The sequence below is a fragment of the Nyctereutes procyonoides genome, unplaced genomic scaffold, assembly GCF_905146905.1.
Source record: "Nyctereutes procyonoides isolate TBG_1078 unplaced genomic scaffold, NYPRO_anot_genome, whole genome shotgun sequence".
NCBI lineage: Eukaryota > Metazoa > Chordata > Mammalia > Carnivora > Canidae > Nyctereutes > Nyctereutes procyonoides.
The window spans coordinates 30,823,114-30,843,856 of NW_026575020.1; the positions used below are offsets into that span (position 1 = coordinate 30,823,114).

The 20,743-nt window shown below is 61.2% G+C and overlaps 1 protein-coding gene, 1 long non-coding RNA gene and 2 other non-coding genes across 4 annotated transcripts; 3 read left to right on the plus strand and 1 right to left on the minus strand.

Moving 5' to 3' along the window:
- Positions 1–6,302: 6,302 nt before the first annotated feature.
- Positions 6,303–9,946, plus strand: LOC129509569 (uncharacterized). The gene is made up of 4 exons (XR_008664374.1): positions 6,303–6,398; positions 6,783–6,844; positions 7,657–7,721; positions 8,466–9,946. It is a non-coding gene; the product is annotated as an uncharacterized LOC129509569 (long non-coding RNA).
- LOC129518392 (small nucleolar RNA SNORA17) lies at positions 6,936–7,068 on the plus strand. Its single transcript, XR_008666186.1, has one exon. It is a non-coding gene; the product is annotated as a small nucleolar RNA SNORA17 (small nucleolar RNA).
- Positions 7,825–7,960, plus strand: LOC129518353 (small nucleolar RNA SNORA43). The gene has a single exon (XR_008666175.1). It is a non-coding gene; the product is annotated as a small nucleolar RNA SNORA43 (small nucleolar RNA).
- Positions 9,947–10,763: 817 nt separating the features above from the next.
- On the minus strand, positions 10,764–19,038 carry DIPK1B (divergent protein kinase domain 1B). The gene is made up of 5 exons (XM_055325200.1): positions 18,787–19,038; positions 15,569–15,703; positions 12,958–13,065; positions 12,638–12,814; positions 10,764–12,083 (listed from the first exon to the last, which is right to left on the minus strand). Exons 1-5 carry the CDS (start codon positions 18,847–18,849, stop codon positions 11,274–11,276), a joined length of 1,293 nt encoding a protein of 430 aa, XP_055181175.1. The 5' UTR covers positions 18,850–19,038; the 3' UTR covers positions 10,764–11,273.
- Between the last annotated feature and the right edge of the window lie 1,705 nt (positions 19,039–20,743).

Sequence of the window (20,743 nt, forward strand, 5' to 3'; positions counted from 1 at the left end):
AAGTGGGGGTGGAGGCGGCCTTTGCTCTGAAGCTCCGGTCAGAGGTTTTTGTAACCGTGTAGCTGGTCCATGTGCTTGAGCCAGAGGGGGCTCTCGTGTGTGGATGGCACTGGCTCAGGCTCTAGAGCTGGTTCCACAGATGGTATGAGTCTAGCTCTGGTGCAAGTTCTGGGTGTCAGATGGTTCTAGATCGTAGCTCCCACCAGAGCTGGCTCTGCTCCACAGCTCATGCAAGGTCTGGCGCTGGAGATGCTCTAGCTCTCTCTCCCCCGCTTGCTGACTGTGGGTGAGATGCTGACCCGTAGATCAGGCTGTAGCCCTGAGGGCAGGGAGGGGTCTGGGGTGCACCTCATCTCCCAGGGACAGACATGGGTGCTGGTATGGACACAGGTGTGGATGGATGAACAGGAGAATATGCCCAGATCTCCCACCTGGGGGACATCCTCCCCACCCCCTGCATCCCTGGGCTGCTGGGGGGTCACATGAGTATAACATGTGAGGTGCTATTACCTTCCAGGCACTGTTCTGAGGCTGTGGGCAGAGCAGTGAGGAAGCACTGTCCCCACCCTCGTGGGCCTGCCCCGACCAGAGGTCAGAGGGGCATAGGGTGCCTGGCAAGTGTCTCTGCTCAGATGGGAGCAGCTGCTGGGGTGGTGGGACACACAGATGTCCCTAACGGGAGCTCAGGACTGAACCGGGCAGGGTCTGTGGTGTAGGGGATGCGGGATCCTTGGTCTGAACACCCCTGTTAGGTATTGTCCCCATGTAGCCTTGCCTGTTGCTCTCCCTAGTTTTGCCTCCATAAAACAGGCTGGGAAGGAGGCTGTTCCTGGGTTCAGAGTTATATCCAAGTGCAGACCCAGGTCTAGATCAACTCTGGAGGTGGATTCAGCTCTGGTACCTGTCCCGCAGCTGGAGCCTGGTCCTACATGATGCTTGCGCCAGCCCAGAGATTGAGGTAGCTCCAGTCTCAGCTCTCTTGCCAGTTCTCTGGTCAGAGCCACCTTTTGAGCTGGATCCTGCTCCGGCCCCCACTGTGGAACTCCCTCGGTGGGGGGGGGAGGGCTTCTGTGTGAGGAGGAAGTCAGGTGAGGGGACCCCAGGCCATAGTGACTTTACTTCCCTGACCATACAGTCCCCTGAGATTTGGAATCTGAGTAACCAGGCACCCGCATTTGGACACAGCCCCCTACCCGCTCAGTTGGTTGGAGATCCGCAAACCAACAGCATGTTTTCCTGCTGCTTCTCTACGTCTGGAGACCACAGGCTGAGGACAGCGCGCCCTGCCAGCAGTGCCTTTCATGGGAGGTGTCCTGTCAGGGCTCCATTTGGCAGGAAGGGTGGAAAGGTAACACTGGGACCCCAGGGCCATCCCGCCCAGCCCTATACCGCTCTGTTCCCATCTATGCAGCCCCGGTCCCCTCCCAGAGGATGCATGTGGGAGTGGGGAAGGGGTCATGTGGGGTGGGCCCTCCCTGAGGAGGCGCAGGCTGATGAGGGGTCAGAACCTGGTGGGCAGGTGGTGTTCACTCCCCAGGTCCAGGCTGGCTGGTGGGATGGGGTGTGGGGGCGGTGTCTTTCTGCCCAGGGCTGACCCTGGCCCTGTATGGGTCGCTGCGTCCCGGGTGCAGGGCTGTGCACACCCAGGTCTGTGTGTGATCTGGGAGCAGCAGGGGGAGTGGGCAGGACCACAGGGAGGAGGGCCGGGCGGGGCTCTGAGGCCTCCGGGTGGCTGCTGGTCCCTGTCCTTGCAGAGCACCGTAGAGGCCAGAGGTGAGAGGCCAGGGGACACCCTCCCCACGTCTCTGGAGAGGGGCAGCCGTGCCCCGCAGCCCAGCAGGGCCACCACAGACTCCGGGCTGGAGGGGCTGCACCAGGGTCTCTAGGACCAGGGACCGAGGAGCCATGGCCCACAGAGAACGAGTATGAGAAGCTGGGGTGGGGTGTCTGGGCAGGTGTGGGTGCTGGGCCCCACAAGGAGGAACCCCAGAGGCTGAGGTGGGGCCAGGAGCCAAAACTGGGCTCAGAGCACCCAGCTGGGGGACAGTCGTCAGGGAGATGCCCTGGGGGGGGGGGTCCTTCCTGGCTGTGGCCCCTCTGGGAGGCCCTCAGCTGGGTCTGTCCCTACAGGGGCTCATGGAGAGGCAGGCATGGTGGGAGGGCCTCTCTCCTCTCACAAGGGGAACCCTCAGAGCCCTCTCCCACGGCCCCCAGTCACAGATGTAGAGCAGCCAGGAGCAGGGGTGGGAGCCCGCACCCCTGCAGAGCCCAAGGATGGTCCCCCTGCAGCCGGAGGGCCCCCTGCAGAGGCTGTTCCTGCATCCGCAGCTCTGGGGGAAGAGGGGGTGTCCACAGAGACTCCTGCAGGGGCCCTGGAGCCAGAAGGTGACCTGACAGGAGTGCTTGCAGAGCAGCCACACGAGGAAGAGGAGCTGTATCCCAAGCAGGGGGAGTTGGCATCTTCTCCTGCCCCAGGCCCTTCTCCAGCTCCTGACTGACCCTGCTCTAGCTCCTGACCCTGCTCTAGCTCCTGACCCTGACCCTTCTCCTGACCCTGCTCCAGCTCCTGACTCTGTTCCAGCTCCTGACTCTGCTCCAGCTCCTGACCCTGCTGCTGCCCTTGCCTCAGCCACTAACCAGTGTTCCTGCCCCCACACCACCTCCTGCTCCTGCTCCTGCTCCTGCTCCTGCTCCTGCCCCTGCTCCTGCCCCAGCGGCTGCCAGTGATCCTGCCCCTGCTCAGGAAACTGCTCCTGACCTAGCTGCTCCTCCTGTTCCTGCTCCAACACCCGCTACTGCTTCTTGTCCTGAATCTACTCCTGCTCCTAACACTGACCCTGTCCCTTCACCTGCTCCTGATCCTTCCCCTGATTGTGACCATGATCCTGCTCCTGCCTCTGCTCCTGACCCTGCACTTACCCCTGCCCCTGATGATGACCTTGCTTCTGCCGCTGTGCCTGCCCCTGCTCTAAACACTGAATTTGGTCCTGATCCTGTCCCTGCTCCTGATCTTGAAAATGACCTTAGTCCTGCACCTGCTCCTGCTGCTGCCCCTGCTGGTGCTCCTGCTCCTGACACTGACTTTCCTTTTGACTCTGCTCCTGACACTGAACTTGCTCCTGCTTGTACTCCTGACCCTAACCTGGCTCATGTCCCTGCTCCTGTCCCTGTTCCTGACACTGCCTCTGCTAATACCCCCGCTCTTGCCCCTGCTCCCGACAATGACCTTGCTCCTTCCCCATCTCCTGACAATGACTCTGCCCCTGCCCCTGTTTGTGACACTGACTGTTCTTCTGCCCCTGCTCCTGATAATGAACCTTCTTCTACCCCTGCTCTTGACCTTGCTCCCCACACTGACCCTGCCCCTACTCCTGCTCCTGCTCCTACCTGTGCCCCTGGTACTGACACTGACCCTGTTCCTGCTCCTGACAATGACCTTGCTCCTGGTCCTGCTCCTGACACTGACCCTGGACCTGTTATTGCTCCTGCTCCAGGGCTGGCCCTTGTCCCAACTCCTGGCCTTGCGCCTCCTCCTGACAATGACTTTGCTTCTGCCCCTGGTCCTGACATGTATCCTGCCCCTGCCCCTGGTCTTGACAGGGACCCTACTCCTCCCCCTGCCCCTCCTCCTGTTCCTGCAGGGCTCCCAGAGACACACCCAGAGCCCACAGCCCTTCGAGGAGACCTCCTTGTACAATCACCCTTCAGTCCATCACCTGACCCCGACCCACCGCCCACATGTCATCCCCTCCCCCTGTGGTCTTTCTTTCTGGTATCTGTTCACTGTCTTTCTATCTTTACACATTCTGTGTGGCATATACTATTTCTTTTAAATAAAATTACTTCTTTTCAATTGAACAAATCATAAGTATGAAGTGTGTTCCCGCAACTGTGCCACCACATCACAGAACTTTGCTGTAGAACATCTCAGTCCCCAAAGGACACCCTGACCCAGAAGCCTTCCCAACCCATTTCTCCCCCAGCCCAGGCTCTGGAAATCCCTAAGTTGCTCTCTCTCTCTCTGTCCCATTACGTGTTCTGGATGTTTCCTGTGAGTGGAATCCCACAGTAGGTGCCTTTGTGTCTGCTCACATATTTCAAAGGGATCCATTTGTGTGTGTTTATTTAACACAGAATTTCCTTTATTCAGTATTGAAATCCATGATGGATGAAAGAGGAGGTGTCATAACAGAGGCCCCTTAAGTAAATATGGGCACACTCTAGTGGTCCAGACCCCATCTTTCTGGGACCCCACAGCCAGACCCCAGGCAGGAAACAGTGGGTTCTCCCTGTGGCCAACACAGACACAAGGGAAATGCAGAAAGCTGGAAGACACTCCACAGGGGGCAGAAGCATTGTCACAACCCAAGGCCAGAGAAAGTTTTCACAAACCTCTGTGCAAACACTGCTCCACGTCCATGGGGTCCACAGGGACAGAGACCAACACATGCACGAGCAAGGGGAGGGGAGGACACGGGGAATATGTGTCAGAGATGGGAGCTCCCGGGGAGGGACTCTGGCAAAGGAAACCCTATGGGGCCAGCGCTGGTCACTTGCCCCATTTGCCCAAGAGGCTCTGCAGCCATAGCACTTATTAGACCACTGATGTGCACCAGACTCTATGGGTGAGAAAAATGATGCTATGTTTTGTGGCCATAGGAAGGGTGAAGCTGCGCAGGGGCGTGGAGCAAAGGGCCTGTGAAGATGGGTGGATGATGCCCCCTCCAGGTGAGCAGGTGTGAGCTGCCTTCTGGTGCTTGGAGGAAGTGAGATGTTATTTCCATTTCTTTCAGTCTGGGGGCCTGGCCATCCTGTGCTGGGTTTTCTCGGTGGGCGAGAGCAAACCCAGGGATTCCCTAAGCTTGGGCCACATCCTCAGCTTCCTGAGCTGGAGTTCTGACCAGGGATCCTCCCTGAAACTGGGAGGCTGCGGATGCTGAGCCCTGAGGTGTGGCAGGGCCTGGCAGGCAGACACTCACCCTGACCCACAGGAACTGTTCCAAAAGGTGGTGCCCTACAGCTGCCTGGGCTACATGTGGTCCCAGCAGGTCAAGAAGAGCAATGAGCACCTGCCTCCCACTGTCCATGCCATCATTACCTAGTCCAACCATGTGGCCAACTGCTTTGAAGACCAGAGTGTGACATTCAGGCGCAAGGCCAGGGTGGCACAGCACTGGATTCAGGGGGCCCCAATATGCCATGGCTGGGCCAAGGAGTCCCACTAGAGTGTAGGAAAGTCCTCTTTTTTTTTTTTTTTTTTCACCATTAGGTCTGCAAAGGTCTAGCTGTTTCCGCTGGGATTTTGCTTCCTCCAAGTTCTTGGGTAAATGGGGGTGGGTGTCCTTCCTTCCTCAAACCAGCCTGGCCTGTCCCAGCGAAGCCAGACTACTATTGCTCCTCCAGTGTGCAGTGCACCTGCAAGGGGAGAGCAGCCCACCTGCCCAGTACTGCCCAGTACTGCAGAGAAAGGTCACAGGCAGCAGAGCCTTCAGCCCCAACAGCTAGACTGCAGAGGGAGGCAGGTGTGGGTGTACCTCAGGGCGCCCCACTTTGCCCCTAGGGCAGAAGATGCTCATCACTGAGAATGCTGTGGAGCTCTTCATGGAAGCCCCCCGCAGCGGGAGCTTACAAGATAAGGCGGATGCATGACGTCACCCCCACCTGCCCAAGTGAGCAGGTAACGGGTTAGCTGGTGGGAAGCAGCAGGGGGCTAACGCATCCAGGCCGGTCCTCCCAGACCCTGCCCCAGGGGCTGGCCGGTGAAGGTGATCCTCCCGTCAGCGGGAGACCTGTCCTGGGAGGGTGAGGGCCAAGACCCTGCAGGGGTCTTCCCGAGGGGCTTCGGGCGGTGCACCGGGAGATCCCATAGCCAGACGCCCTGCTGCCAGGAGTAAGGAGGTGGCGCCCGCTGAAGGGACGCTCGTGGGGTGCAGGGCGGGAACCTGGGGAGGCAGGGTCGAGCGCTGGCGTGCCTGGCGCTGTTCGGTGTGCCTTGCGTAGACTGGCTCGGGCCGTTCGGTCGCTCACGGATGTAGGGTCACTGCGATTTCCATTTTGCCGTGTCCCGCTCTCAGGGAGGAGGAGCCCAGCCTGCGGGGCCCGGCTGCCCCGGCGTGGGAGAGGTCCTGGCTCCCGCCCCCGACGCCACCTGCAGGGCCTGCGGGGCCTGCCGCGTCAACGCCGGGAGGGCCCGCTAGAGGGCGCTGCAGCGGGGAGGCTCGGGGCGGTGTCGTCTGACCCTCGCGGGCCGCCGTACGCGCTATAAAAGGCGCGACGTGTGGGTGTGCGCCCCTTTTCGCGGCGGCGGGGCGGCTGTGCCTTCTCGAGAGCAGACGGGCCTGGCCCCCCTCAGGCAGCGGCTCGCTAGCCGAGGTTTGGCGCGCAGGTCCCGGCTTTCCGTAAGTCCGCGCTCGGTTTGGAAAGGCGGCCCGGTCGTTATTTAGTGCGTTATGGCCAAACGTAGGGCGGCGTCCGCGTGCCGCGGTGCCTGGGTCCCTCCCTGGCCGGGCCGCCTGCCGCAGAGGTGCCAGCGCTGCCGGCTGGAGTGTGTGCACCGGCCCCAGCGGCTGGCACGTCAGGCGGGACCCCCGCCCCTAACCCCGGTGTTGCGCTCGCTCAAGCCGGGTTGGCGGTGGGAGTTGAACGGCCCGGTGTATTCTGGGAATACACGGCCCAGGTGGCAGGGTCTTGGGGTTGCAAACGCAGCAGAGCCGTGTGGGTGCAGAGCTCCTTTGCGCACGTGTCGGGTTTCTGAAAAGGGTCCGTTTCTTTTTTTCCTCTAGGGAGCTTTACTGCTGGAAACCCGGCCTGGAAGAGCGTCCTGGGATCTCGGGTGAGTTGGCAGGTTAGTGTCAACAACTAACTGTTGTTTGCAACTTCAGCGCTTTCTGTGCCATCTCCTGAAATGGGGTAGGTAGGTGGTCCTTCGTCTCTCCACTGCCCCCAGAGGCGTTGCAGGTGTGGCTGCATCTGTGTCACATTTGTGTCATTGGGTGGCAGAAAGAAGAGAGGCTTATCTACGCCCAGTGTTCAGCTGGTGAACGTCTGGATGATTAATAGTCTGACACTTGACAGTGCATCTGGCGGTGCCTGTTAGCTGGCAGCCTCAGGCCACCGTGTAAAAGCCCTTGGATTGTCCTAGTTCTTGGGTAGCCTCTGATGGGGACGTGGGTCCCTCAGAGTTCAGGTGGTCTGACTTGCCGAACTTCTCAGTTATACGTATTTGTCACAGTGGATGAAACAAACGATGGCGCCTGAGATTTTCTTCTTGGGGTTAAGTGAACACCACAACCTAACAATCCAGTAAAGTTCAAATTAATTCAGATTAAAGAAGCTCAGGTTGAGAGGGTATGGGAGTCCCTAAAGAAAAGCCATCCCAGGTGCTTCAGACACTAAGCTACTTCCAGGTGCCAGCGCTGGCTGTCCAGGTCCATGACCTCCACTTTGGGCTGTCTGCCAGGGCTCTGCAAGGTGATGGCAGAAAAGGTAAAGGACGCTATTCATAGTTAACTTCTGCCACCTGCCTAGCCACCCGGTCAGCTTCTTCAGAATCCTGCAGAGGTGGTTTACTGGCCCCTGGTTGGGTTAACAATAACAATGACAGCCAGCTTGTATTCTATTCTGATTTGGGGCTAAGCATTTTTGTTACTGTTACAGGAAGGAAGGTGATAGCTAGCCTGTGAAGGGGGCCAGAATAAATGACCAGCACCATCCAGAAGAAGGTAAGAGGAGAAATGAGGCTAGCTCCCCCTGGGGGGAGGCCATATTCCTGGGCCTGGCCAGGTGGGAAGCCAGGTGGGAAGGTGAGAGGGACTGGCTGCCCTGCAGGTGCTGGACCTACTGGCACCACAGATACAGCTGCTTTGCTGCACCTGGGATGTCAGGGCAAAGAGGAAGTGGCTATTTCTACGCTCAGTGCTCAGAACAGTGGGCACTAAGAATGGTTTGTAGCCGAACATGCCTCAGCTGCCGTGGACGCGGTTGCTTCTACGTACGCTCGGCAGGCACACCTACCCTCGGCTTCTGCCTGGGAATGTGGAGCCTGGCACCAAACGCTTTTTCTGATTTGTCTGTAAAGAGACCCTTTATGGATATTGAGTGCACCATGCATGTATATGAGCTTTTGGCACAATGGGATTGACCGGGAGGAGGTCTCTTTCCTGAAAACTCCCTCTGTAGGTTTGTCTGCAGAGGGCTTTCTGGAAGTCCTTGGGCAAGTGTGTTGTGCATCCCTGGCTGAGAGCTGCTATGAGTGGCCTGTTGTCCCTCCCTGTGCCTCCAGACCCCTGCTTTAAGGACCCTTTGAGAGGAGAGGATGTCTCGTCAGGCTGGGGATGGGAGGGAGGCCAGAGGGCCGCACCTGGCTTTGTAAAGGTCAGGCCTGTGTGGAGCCCAGTAAGCCCTGGTCCAAACCAGGACACTGGTGAGTGGAGGGATGTGACTGGGGCTGTCCTGCCTCCTTGCAGGTGGAGAGCCCAACACCGGGATGAGTACACAAGACTGGGGCTGAGAGACCCACTGATTTCAGGTGAATAAGAGTAATATGTTTTGCTTTTTTTTTATTATTATTATTTTTTTAAGGCATTTTTGCAAAGCGTTGAAAAGCAGTTGAGTGTGCTCAGCTGAAGTTTGCCCCCATGAGATGGCTCTGTTGGGGCCCACGCAGCAGGAACCCTTAAGAGAAGGGCTTAGTAGAGACTGTTTGGACTCCAGGAAATCCAGGCAGGCTAAGGCTTAGGGAAGGGGTCCAGACAAATGGGGCGTCTGCCTTTGCTTCTGATGCAGTGATGGTTTGCAGAGGCACCCCCCAGTGGCCAGTGTGGCCCTGGCTCTGCTCTCAGATGAGTTGCCTCAGGGACAGGGCACACCCCAGCTTGGAGGTGCCAGGCCTTCATGTGCCCTATGTGCACCTTGTGTCGGGGACTGAGGATGAGGAAGATCTTCCCTGCAGGGTCCTGGTTCTTAATCCAGCCATTGTGTTCAAGGGGGAAGTAAGATCTTCACAAGCAGAGCACAAGCTGGGTGGGGCTGGGGGACAGAGGGAGGGAGCATCTGAAGCAGAGTCCACAGCCTATGGGGAGCCTGACACAGGGCTTGATCATGACCCTGACAACAAGACCTGAGCTAAGACCAAGAGTTGGACGCTCCACCGACTGAGCCACCCAGGAGCCCCAATTCTTTTTTTTTTTTTTTTTTATGATTTAATTAATGAGAGGCACAGAGAGACACAGAAGCAGAGACATAGGCAAAGGGAGAAGCAGGCTCCATGCAGAGCCCAATGCGGGGACTCGATCCCAGGACTCCAGGATCACGCCCTAGGCTGAAGGCAGATGCCCAACCGATGAGCCACCCAGGCGTCCCAGGAGCCCCAATTCTAAACTTTTTTGTGCTATATTTGGATTATTCCTCCTCTACCCCACAAGGAAGAAAAATCTAGTTGGGGGAAAAAGATGTATGTAGGATGAGTTTTAAGGTAAGCTGAAGGGTTGAGTGATTTTTTGCAATAAAAGTGTTTCTCTTGGCAAAACTTGAAAACTTGGTCTTGAATAAATTGTCTTAACTTGGGATCCCTGGGTGGCGCAGCGGTTTGGCACCTGCCTTTGGCCCAGGGCGTGATCCTGGAGTCCCGGGATCGAATCCCATGTCGGGCTCCCGGTGCATGGAGCCTGCTTCTCCCTCAGCCTGTGTCTCTGCCTCTCTCTCTCTGTGTGTGACTATCATAAATAAATAAAAATTAAAAAAAATAAAAAAAATTGTCTTAACTTGGCTTTTCCTTGCACTGATTAGCTGAGGCCCAAACAGGACACCATGTGTGTGCATGTCCATGCATGCACCTGTGGGTGCAGGTAGGAAAGCTCCTCTGGTCCCAAGTCTATGACATTCAGGGAAGTACATGCACAGAGTGTCCGCTCCAGGTTCCCATGTTGCCTTTCCCAGGCGTTTTTAAAGAACCACTTTGAGTTAAGCCTGCAAAAATCAGTGGCCTCTGCTCCCCCCTCCCCCCATGGCCCAGGATGGGGACACTGCTCCTCCCCCAGGTCCCCAAGCCTCCCCAGATCTGGGATGGAGAAGTAATAAGACCTGTGACTACTTTGTGGAGGTTTAGAAACCTTATCTTTCATCAAAACGATTCCAGGGTTTCCACTTTGCAGAATGGAAGCAGAGGGAGCCACCTGTTGACCCCATGGGGTGCCTTATGCCCCCTTCACCCAGCAGGTCACAGCCTGCACATCCTCAAATGCAGGGCACCTGCCAAGGAAAAGGGCATCGGGCTCCTGCAGCTTCCCCTGTGCAGGGGGAGGGCAAATGCTTGACTCTTTCCTGGGTTTCCATCTAGTCTTTCCCTGAAGTCTGCTCACCCTGAGGCTGTGTTGTGTGCAGCTGGCCTGCAGGAGGGGGTTCTGTAAAGAGTGAGCCGGCCCTGCCCCTTGTTACCAGGACACCTGGGTCTTACTCACCTACAGCTGCCTCCATCTGCTCCCTTCCTCGTGAACCCTGCCACTACCAGGCATGGGGGCTGGTCTTCAGCAGGAGTGGGACATTTCAGTGTCTGGCATCCCATCACTCCCCTCCCGCCCCCCAGAATGGGGCTCTAGGAGAGACCGTACGGGATGCCTGCTGACGCTTCTCCAGTGAACTGACCCAAAGGACTGTGTTGCATTCCTTCCAGCTTGGGCGAGGGCAGCTCCCATGTTTGAGCCCTGTAGGCCATGGATGGTGGGTGTCAAGCCAGGGACCCAATGTGCCATGAGAGAACTCCGGCCTCAGAACAGCTGTTTATTTACATGTCGGGTTCTTCAAAGTAACAAAGCCCAGGGGGAGCCCTTTGGTCAGGCTCCACCTGCTCCCTCCTGCCCCCCATCCCCTTCCAGCCTCTCCTGGTCCAGCTCCGCAGGCCCTCTGTCAGGGTTCTTGGCATCTGAAGCTGGGGAACGAGGGTGAGGGGGGACTACACAGGGCTTCCCTGGCTTGTTGCAGGAGGGTCACAGGAACTGCCTCAGGATGCTGGAGCAGGCCAGGCCTCCAAGCTCCTGTGTTCCTGTCCTTGGCTGGAAGGCAGAGTGAAGACGGGCACCAAGAGCAAGGGTGGCTCTCCAGGGCCCAGGCAGCCCCCTGGGAGTGAGAGGAGCAGGATGGGGGCGCTTGTCCATCAGGAGTACTTGAGGTTGGAGCAGGTGGCCCCCTGGGATGGGGAGGAGCAGGCTGTGGGTCCTCATCCATCAAGAGTACTTAGGGTTGGAGCAGGCGGCCCCAGGGGTGGGGGTCCTCGTCCATCAGGAGTACTTGGTGTTGGAGATCTCTTTCCAGAGCAAGGTCTTCAGGTGGCTCAGCACCAGAGAGTGGTGCGCCTCCACCTGGCTGGCCAGCCCGCTGAGCGTGGTGCAGGTGCGTAGCTGCTTGCCCAGCTCCTGGCGCAGGTCGGCAGGGGCGCCGGGCAGCAGGTAGTCCCGCAGCAGCTCACACACCTTGGCCAGGTTGGGCTGGATGAGGTCGTCCTTGCACTGTCTCATGAGCTTGTCGCAGGGGGCCCGGCAGTCCCGGCCGTAAGTGCAGTCCCTGCTGTGCTCACAGCGGCGGCCCTGCAGGAAGCGGCGCACGGCCGCCTCGGGGGCCACCTGCTGCAGGTCAGCCATCCTGAAGTCATACTGGGCCGTGTAGCCCACGTTGGCCAGTGTGGTCTCGCACATGTAGAAGGTCCCGTAGGCGCCGTGGAAGAGCTCCTCCACGAACTCAAGCAGGCCGATGGCGACTTTGGCCCTCCATGGCCAGGCGGGCCCCAGCCACCGCTGCAGGGCTGAGTGCAGGGCAGGCGGCAGCAGCGTGTGCAGCAGGGGCGGCAGGGCAGCCCCATGCCAGGAGCCATGTGGTACCCCCTCGGTGACATAGAGGTCCCCACAGGAACCCAGCAGCCTGGATGCGTGCTCCTCCTGGAGGGACAGTAGTAGCAGGAACTCGTTCCGCTGCAGCAGGGCCCACACCGACTTGGCCTCGGCCAGGGACACCCGGCTGTCCTTGTTGAAGTCGGCCATGAGCAGCACCTGGCCGACCAGTGCAGGCAGGGACGGCAGGTCTCCCAGGGTCGCCTAGCATTGAGAACAAAAGGAGCCCGAATGAGGGCCAGTGGGCTTGACCTGGTGGCAGGTCTCTAAGGTAGCAGGAGGCCCTCCCTGATGGAGCTGGCTCAGATCCTGGGATGATCACTGAAGGGGGGGCACCCATGATTGCCAGCACATCTGCCAGCTGGGGAGAGCCCACCTCCCAGTACACAGAGGGAGGGGACAACTCAGGGCTGTGCAAAGCTACCCTTGCCGTCTCCTGGAAGCCCTTGCTGACCACTGGTGCCCCCTCACTTCTCCAGGAGCTGCTCCCGGGGCTCTGGGTCCCGGCATCTGCACCAAGATTTAGAGCTGGGGAGCACAGAGGTGAAGGTGCTCCTGCCAATCCCTGCCTTCTGTGCACACACAGCTCCTGGCTCTCCCCACACAGATGCCCCCTGGGCGGAGGGGGGCCCCTCTGTACCCAATAGGTGCTCCCCTGAGCAAGGGTCTGCTCGGAGCTGGGGTCCAGCCACATGCCTGGCTGGGGGCTCTGACTCCCCCTGCCCTGAACTCCACACGGCCCCCAGGAGCCCACTGACCTTGAGGAAGCTGAGGGTCATCTCTCGGAACTCCTTAATCGAGGTGCCCCGAGTGGGCTTGTCGAACAGCACCAGCTCCTGCCGGGGGGCCAGGTCTGACCTGGCCTTGGGGTCCAGGCCCTCCTCGATGCCACACTTAATGGTCACCTCCTTGCCCTGCCACAGCCCGCTGTACACCTGGATGGGGCCACAGGGGTCCTCCGAGCAGACGTCCCCTCCCGCTGCACCTTGTGTCTGAGCCCCGGGCCCCCAGGCAAAGGGCAGGAGGGCCTCCCAGCAGGGCCCCGGGGCTGAGCCCGGCCAGAGCCTGCTGGGCTTACCTGCTGGCCCGGGATGGATGACAGGCACGTCCTCCACTCCACCTTGTGCAGGTTGCACAGGTCCTGGCAGATGGAGCCAGAGATGATGCCCTTGCGGTACTGGTCACACTGGGGATGGGAGGAAGACACCAGGACGTGGCCTGAGGAGGAGGGGCCCCTCCCCTGGCTGGCTCTGAGTCCTCTGGGGTGCGGGGCAAGTTGTGACGCCATCACACATGCCAGCTGCCCCTGGTTCTTCAGCTGCTCCACTTGGCTCAGCTCTCTGTGGCCACATCTGAGCCACGCGGAGGGCCTGGGCACCTCACCCCACTGGCAGGAGGGTTTGTTTGCCAGCCTCTCGCAGAGTCACAGCCACTCTTACCACCCATCCCCACCGTCCCTCAAGGTGGGCTCTCCCCTGTGGCAGGAAGTGGGAGCAGCAGAGCTGGACATGATGGGGCCCTGCCCCTGCCCCAGGGTGATGGGAGGGGGCTACTAGCAGGGTCTCGTGGGGCTCCCCCCCACCCCCAGGTTCTGGGCCTGGGGCTGTCCCTCACACAAGCCGCCCGCCCGCCCACCCCCCAGGCCACCTCATTAGCTAGATGCCCTGTGAGTGGGAGCTGCTTGCAGCCAGAACCAGGCTGGGCTCCACTGTGGCTGCCCTGCAGGTCTGGGCTGACCCAAGCAGGAAGGTGGGGGCACCCCGAGGGGATGGGAGTCCAGCATCTGCAGCTTGGAGCTGGTGGGGTGCATTCCTGGAAGTGCATCACCGTTGCCATGGAATCCGGCCCTCATAGAGCCTGGCTGGGAGGAAGGAGAGGGAAGCGAGCGCGGGGAGGAGTGGGGAGGACGAGGAGGATGGGAGGACGCAGAGCAGGGCACCACCGCAGTGTGGGGAGGATGGAGGGCAGGCCTGGGACAGAACCAGAGGCCTGAGAAGGAGGCGTCAGCTATGGTGTCATGCAGTCGCTGGCTGCTCACCCAGATGGTAAAGGAAACACAGGGAAAAGTCATCCCCCTGCCAGCAGTGGGCTCTGGGCCCCAGCAGCACAGGGCCTTCTGGGTGGGCAGCCAGGAAAACGCTTGTGCCCAGCAACCCTCCCCCCCCAGGGCCAGGGAAGGAGCCTCCTGGCCACACTGGCCTCCAGGCTGGGGAGAGGCTCCCTGGGGGCTGAGGGGGCAGACTGCCCCGTGGCCTCAGGGCACTTCCAGCCCATCAGGCTGGGGGCACAGGGCCCTGCGTCCCAGCCTGTTCCCCATCTACAGGAGGCTGCATACCTGCTAAAGCCTCAGAGCCCGCAAGAACCTGCCCCATGACCCTGGTTGCTTTTGGACACGCTGTGGAACCCCCACAAGGCAGGCAGATCTCCTCAGGAAAGGGGAGGGTGCCCCCACAGCCCAGGGGCAACCCAGGGAGACAGCCTTAGCCAAGTTTCGTGGGTCTCAGAATCCCCTGCTGAGCCTCCGGCAGCTGCTCCCTGCATCCCTAAGCGCCCCCCCCGCCCCCCGCCGTCCTCACACCTGCAGTGCACCCCAGCCCCAGAGCTCACTACAACCCTCACCCACCTCTCAGGGCCCTTGGCTGCCCCAGCACCACCCTCACCCTGAGCAGTCCACACAGCAGGGCCTCCCCTGCCAGATGCCCCCATCTGCCCTACACAACCCCCAGACCCCAGGACATTGAGGGCAGAGCTGAGTTCCAGTGCCCAGCTCAGGCCTGGCCCCTGGAGGCCACCATCATGGGGGAGGCAGAGGCCTCTCCCCCAGTGTGGGTCCTGCATGCTGGGCACTGGGTGCTAACTGGGCCCCGGGGAGGTATGCAGCCAACAGTCGGGACTAGACCCCTCTCAGCCTCTTGCAAATCCTGTCACGGGGGTCCCCAGGCCCCCACTCTAACCCCACCAAACTTGGCCAGAGCAGGCCTGCCGAGCTGGGACATGGGGCCCCCTTCAGTTTACGGTGGGGAGCAGCTCCAGGCTGCGGTAACGTGGATAGGGCGGCTCCTGCAGGCCCTCTAGGCCTGTCCTGGGGCAGCAGAGCCTAGGCCCTCAGCTCGCCGGGGAGGCCAGGCAGGGCGCAGAGCTGGGTCAGAGGAGTCTGGGGCTTGCTGGGGCCCCCAGGGCCACTGTGGTCCTGTCCCCTCAGCCCGAGTCGGTGTGGCCACCAGGGGTGCAAACGTGAGCCCATGTGCCTTCATGTGTATGAGCACTTGGGCTCATCGCACCCACTCCCCCACATGCACACCCATGGACTTGCATGCACTCACGAGTGGCCTGCTTTGAGGCCACAGGCTGGGACTCTGGCACTGCATCCGATCCCTAACTCTGGGAGGGGCGCTCAAGGCCACTAACGGTCTCCCTGCTAAAAGTCCTCCCCCCAGGCATCTTGGAACGTTCCAGCCACCAGCTCACACCCTCCTTCCCACCCACAGCGGCCTCCCCACTGTCCCCCTGCCTCCCTGCCACTCCCTAGCCTCTCCCACACCCAGTGCCATCAGATCCATCTCAAAAGTCCACTATGCTGGCGCCTCTGAGGATCCAGGGCCACCTCTGAGTGGCCAGCACCAGGTGGGAAGGAGGCCCGGGGCTCACTGCTCCGCGTCAGCCCAAGGCCGGCCCCCGGCGACACTTACGATGACCACCTGACACACACGCCCACGGCAGAGCTCCGCGTAGGACGAGTAGTGCACATACACCATCCAGCTGCCCACGAAGATGCCCAGCCAGACCAGGAAGACGTACTTGACCCTGAGGCCCGGGAGCCGGCCCTGCAGGAGAGAGGCCTGTGAGGATGCACCAAACCCAGGGTGCGTGGGTCCCCCGGCCTTCCCAGCCTTCCTCTCCCAGGGCCCAACACCCTGCTCCGCTCCATCACCCTCCACCCTCCATGCGCCCACTCTGGGGTGGGGGCAGGTGCCTGGTCCTCCCAGACTTACATCTCGGCGCAGGCAAAAATAAACCTCAAAAGGAAGGAGGACACAGGATTGGCAACTCTATTTCGATGAATAAAAGTATTTTTCAGAGATTTTTCTCCCATCTTGCTCTCATTTCATGATGACCTTTAACCTCGGCACAAGGTCAAGCTGGAACACCACCACCACCTCCCACCACCCTGTGCACGCTGTCCTCTGATGGGTGGGGAGTCCTCGCTGATGCGGGGCCAGCGTCGGGGACCCAGGTAGAGGCGTGGAGGCCGCTGGTGTGGAGGGCAGGCCTCAGCAGCCCTGCTGCCCATACAGGACTGTACCCCCATGGGCATTGTCCCCAGAGCCAAAGAAGGGCCAACCCAAGGGACCACTGGCAGGTGAACAGGGTCCATCTACAGCACGGAAAATCATTCACTGTTTAAGAGGAAGAAATCCCGGCACCTGCCACAATGCGGATGGACCTGGGGGACACAGTGCCGAGGAAGGTGAACCTGGTGCAGGGGGACCAGCCCTGAAGGACTTGCTCCCAGGAGGCTCCTGAGGAGTCAGACTCACAGACACGGGGGTGGGGGGAGGTGTGTGTCACAGGGACAGAGTCCAGTCTGGGAAATAGAACATGGACAGAGGAAACAGATGCATGACAGTGTGAGTGCGCTGACGCCCCTGAGACAGTAAATTTTAAGTTATGTGTATTTTCCCGCAACAAAGAATAAATGAGACAAGCCCCAGCCCCACTGCCAGAGCACTGCCCCCATGTCTGCGGTGGGCTGGGACGGCGTCTCTGCGGGCTCAGCCCTCCGCCAGGTTCCCCAACCGATGAGCAGAGTCACAGGGGCCAGGGGCCCAGACCCACCTGCAGCAGGTGCACTGAGGGTGTGGCCTCCCACCCAGCTCCCAAACCCGGGTTCCAGGGGCACCCTCTCCCTTCCCACCCTGCCCCCAAGCCACCCTGGCAAACCACAGGCCACCCGGACTGCTGTCCAGGAGCAGCCAGGTGAGGGCACAGGGTGACCAGTGTTCCGGTCAAGGTGGCTGGACCCCAGCCGCAGAAAGCAAGAGGCCCCTACCCGCATGGAGGGGCGCTATGTGCCCCAGCTACCCGGCCAACTCCTATGTGCCCCACTGGGCCACAGCGCTGGGCCTGCTAGTTCTGGGTCCTGGCTGGCTCTGAGAGATGGGGCCACCAGCTCTCTGGTGAACACAGGGTAGGTAGGGGCCCCTGGGCCCAGCACGGGGGCTATGGCCATTTTCACGTTCCTTCAGGAGAGGCAGGGGCCCCACCTCCTGCTTCCATGGCACCCATTCGCACTGCGGCCCTCCTGGGGGGGCTGCGGCAGGAGGACCCCAAGAGCCACAGGGCATGCTTGGAGCCTCAGTGGCCAAGGAGCAGTAGGCTGGGGTGCCCTGTGCAGGCCAAGAGGCTGGGCCTAGGGCCCACTTGTCCCGGCCACCACATCTGCTTCCGTCAGATTTGTTCAAAATGAAAAACAGGAAAGCAGAGAAACAGTGGGTGGGGGGCTGGGGAGCTAGGGGTGTTGTTTCGGCAGGACAAGGTCAGAAGACTTCCAGTGGGCAGAACAATGCTCTGCAAGGTGGCAGCCGGTGTGTGTGTGTGGCTTTTGGCCCTGAGACTGGCCCCAGGGGGTTGGGGGCTCCCAGCCAAGAGGAGGGCAGGCTGGAGCAGCGCTGGACTGGGGGCTCACAAAGTGGCAGTGGGCCCTCCCACACACTAGCCATACCCCAGCCAGACCCCCTGAGGCTCTCCCAGGACACAGTCCCCATTGGCAGGCTCCCACTGACCCAACATCCTGATCTTAGATACCTACTTCCTCCAAGAGCAGCCCCTGCCTGCCTCCCCCCCCCCAGGGGCCTGGCTCCCCCAGTGAGGGAGCCCCCAGGGAGTCCCTCGTCCTCAGTGCAGAGCGTCCCATGCAACTGCTCCCCAGGACCACCTGGCCCCGGTTCCTGATGCAGCCACTGACCAGGTCAGTCACAGCCACATTAGCCTCGGGCCAGCACGATGGCACCAACCTCACCTCCAGCCCAAGAGGGAAACTGAGGCTCTGAATGGGACCTGACAACAGCAAGTGGGTGGGGCCTCCGCAGGGCACAGGGAACCAGGGCATCCTGGGTCCTAGGTCAAGCTCTCCCCCCTCCCCCCATCCCTGCAGCAACCCGGTCAAGGCCCCTGGAGGGGGCAGTACACACCCGACTTCCTGGCCTAGGGGTGGGCCTTTGGACACCTCAGCTCTCACATGGTCAAGGGCTGGGGCAAGACCAGGATGTACCCCGAGGTCCTAGGTGGTCAAGGAGGGTGTCCCACACCAAACCCCAATGTTTCCTGGCTCTGAGGTTTTTCCCCACGGGGGAGCTGAGGACATTCAGGCCGCTGGTGCCCAAGGGCACCACCACCCTTCCAGGGACCCTATTGGCTGGGCCCTGAGACAGCCTGGGGAGGCCAGGTGGGGGCATCTCGGTCACAGGGTGGGCCTGCCTAGGAGCACCCAAAGCAGAAGTGACAGGCTTCTCAGCGGGGTCTCCCGGGGCAGACAGCGGGCCCCAGGCTGGACAGGGACATGTCCAAGGTCACGGTGGGGTCAGGGCACACCCCTGGACTCGGGCTGGCTGGGAGATGACCCAGGGGGGACGTTATGTCCTTCAGAGAGCGTTTCTAGGTGTCCCAAGTTTTCCATAACACAAACACAAACCTTCCCTCTTTCAAGTGAGGAAAGAGGAGACGGCTGGCCACGGCGTGGTTTCCGGGCCTGCGGGAGGGTCCAGCCCGGGGGAGGGCGGCCCCCGCAGCATCCGCCGCCCATCGGCGCCGCTCCCAGCCCTCGCAGCCCCGCAGCCGCCCCGGGGCCCCGCAGCGCAGCGCGTCGGAGCCCCGCGACCCGCGGCAGACCCCGGGGACGGACGCCTACCTGCAGGCCCTTGGAGAAGGGACAGAAGAGCACCAGGTGCGCCAGGCGCCGCAGCCGCCGCATGGTGGGCCCCGGCGTGCGCGGGCCCGGCTCGGCTCGGCCTCAGCCCCAGCCCCGCGGGCCGGCCCGCAACGGCTGCCCTCCGCCGCCGCCTCCCCGCGCGCCCGCGCCCGCGCCCGCGTCCGCGACCACGTCCACGTCCACGTCCACGTCCACGCGAGGGCGCACTCTGCCGGCCGGCCCGGGCGGGGGCGCAGGAGAGGGGCAGGGGCGGGGGAGGGGAGGGGCACCGGCAGGGAGGCGGGGGGCGGGGGAGGGGAGCGGCGGAGGGCCCCGCGGAGGAGGACCCCGCGGAGGAGGAGGGGAGGGGCTCCGGGAGGAGGAGGGGAGGGGCGGAGGCAGCGCGGCGGGCGTGGGGGAGGGGCGGCCTTGGGAGGGGGCGCCCGCGGCCCCGCCCCCGCCGCGCCCGGGGGCTTTGGCTGCGGGGCCCTCCTCGCGGACGCCCAGCCGGAGCCCCACGGCAGGGGGACCAGGAGCGGGGGTCCGCGTGTGGGTCCCAGGCCCGGGGGAGCGGCGGGCGCGGTGTGAGCGGGTGCGGGTCTCGCCCATGTTTCCCGGAACGCGGGGGGCGCACATTTGTCGCTGCGTGGCCCTGCAGCCGCCGCTCCCTCCGCGCCCTCCCGCGTGGAGCCCCTGCAGCCCCCGCGCTGGTCGTTGCCCCGCGTCCCGGGAACCAATGCCGCAGGGGCGCCTCGGGGTCCGGCCCTTGACCGGCGGAAGCCGGAAATCCCGTACCTGGTCGCGGTGGAGCCGCGCGCCGCGCCGGGCCGGGCTGGGTGCTCGGTGCGCGTTCGCCGGCGGCCGTGGGGTGGCGGGGGGCGCGGCTGCCCTGAGCTGCCGCAGTGGGGTTTGTGTGAGGGTGGGTTTTCCCTCCATCGGACGCGCCGGGCGGCTCGCTGACCCGTGAGCTGCTGTCACCTGCCGGTGTCGCTGTGAGCTGTGGCGGTGCCGCGGCGTGCATTTCCCTATCCGCTGACGATGTTAAAACACATTATCTTCTTTGCTAAAACCGTTTAATATTTTTTCCCATCTTCTCTTCGCTAATGTTTGTGTCCTCGTATTCACTGTGGGGAGTTCTCTGTATCTTCTGGAAGCCGCTACCTTATCAAACTGGTGATTCGCCAGGAGTGTCTCCTTCAAAGGTTTTTTTTTTTTTTTAATGTATTTATTTATGATAGTCACAGAGAGAGAGAGAGAGAGGCAGAGACACAGGCAGAGGGAGAAGCAGGCTCCATGCACCCGGAGCCTGACGTGGGATTCGATCCCGGGTCTCCAGGATCGCGCCCTGGGCCAAAGGCAGGCGCCAAACCGCTGCGCCACCCAGGGATCCCAGGAGTGTCTTCTTCAAAGAGCACAAGCTCCTAATGTTGACCAAGCCCATGACCCACTTTTTCCTGTTGTGGTTTGTGTGTTTCTCACCAGTGGCATCGGAGAAATCTGTGGAGCCCAGCTGCACAAACATCTTCGGTGTTTCCCTCTAGAGACTTTTTACAGCAGTGTCCCCGTGTCCCTGTGGTCTCACTCCCCACCATGGCCGTGGTCCTGGAAGGAGATGGCCTTCCTCCTGCCGGATGCTCAGGCCAGCAGCAGCGCCCGCAGCACTCCTCGCCTGCACCCCTGCCTCCTGCCTCTCCTCCAGCGGGCACCTCACCTCTCATGGTGTCCCACAGGGGTGAGCACAGGGCGGCGTGACAGCAGGAGAGCAAGACCACAGCCATGTAACTTTGGTGCAGCATGCCATTACCGGCAATCTATTTTTATTACATTATTTTTTTAAAAGATGTATTTATTTATTTGTGATAGAGAGAGAGAGGCAGAGACACAGGAGGAGGGAGAAGCAGGCTCCATGCAGGAGCCTGACGTGGGACTCGATCCCGGGTCTCCAGGATCATGCCCT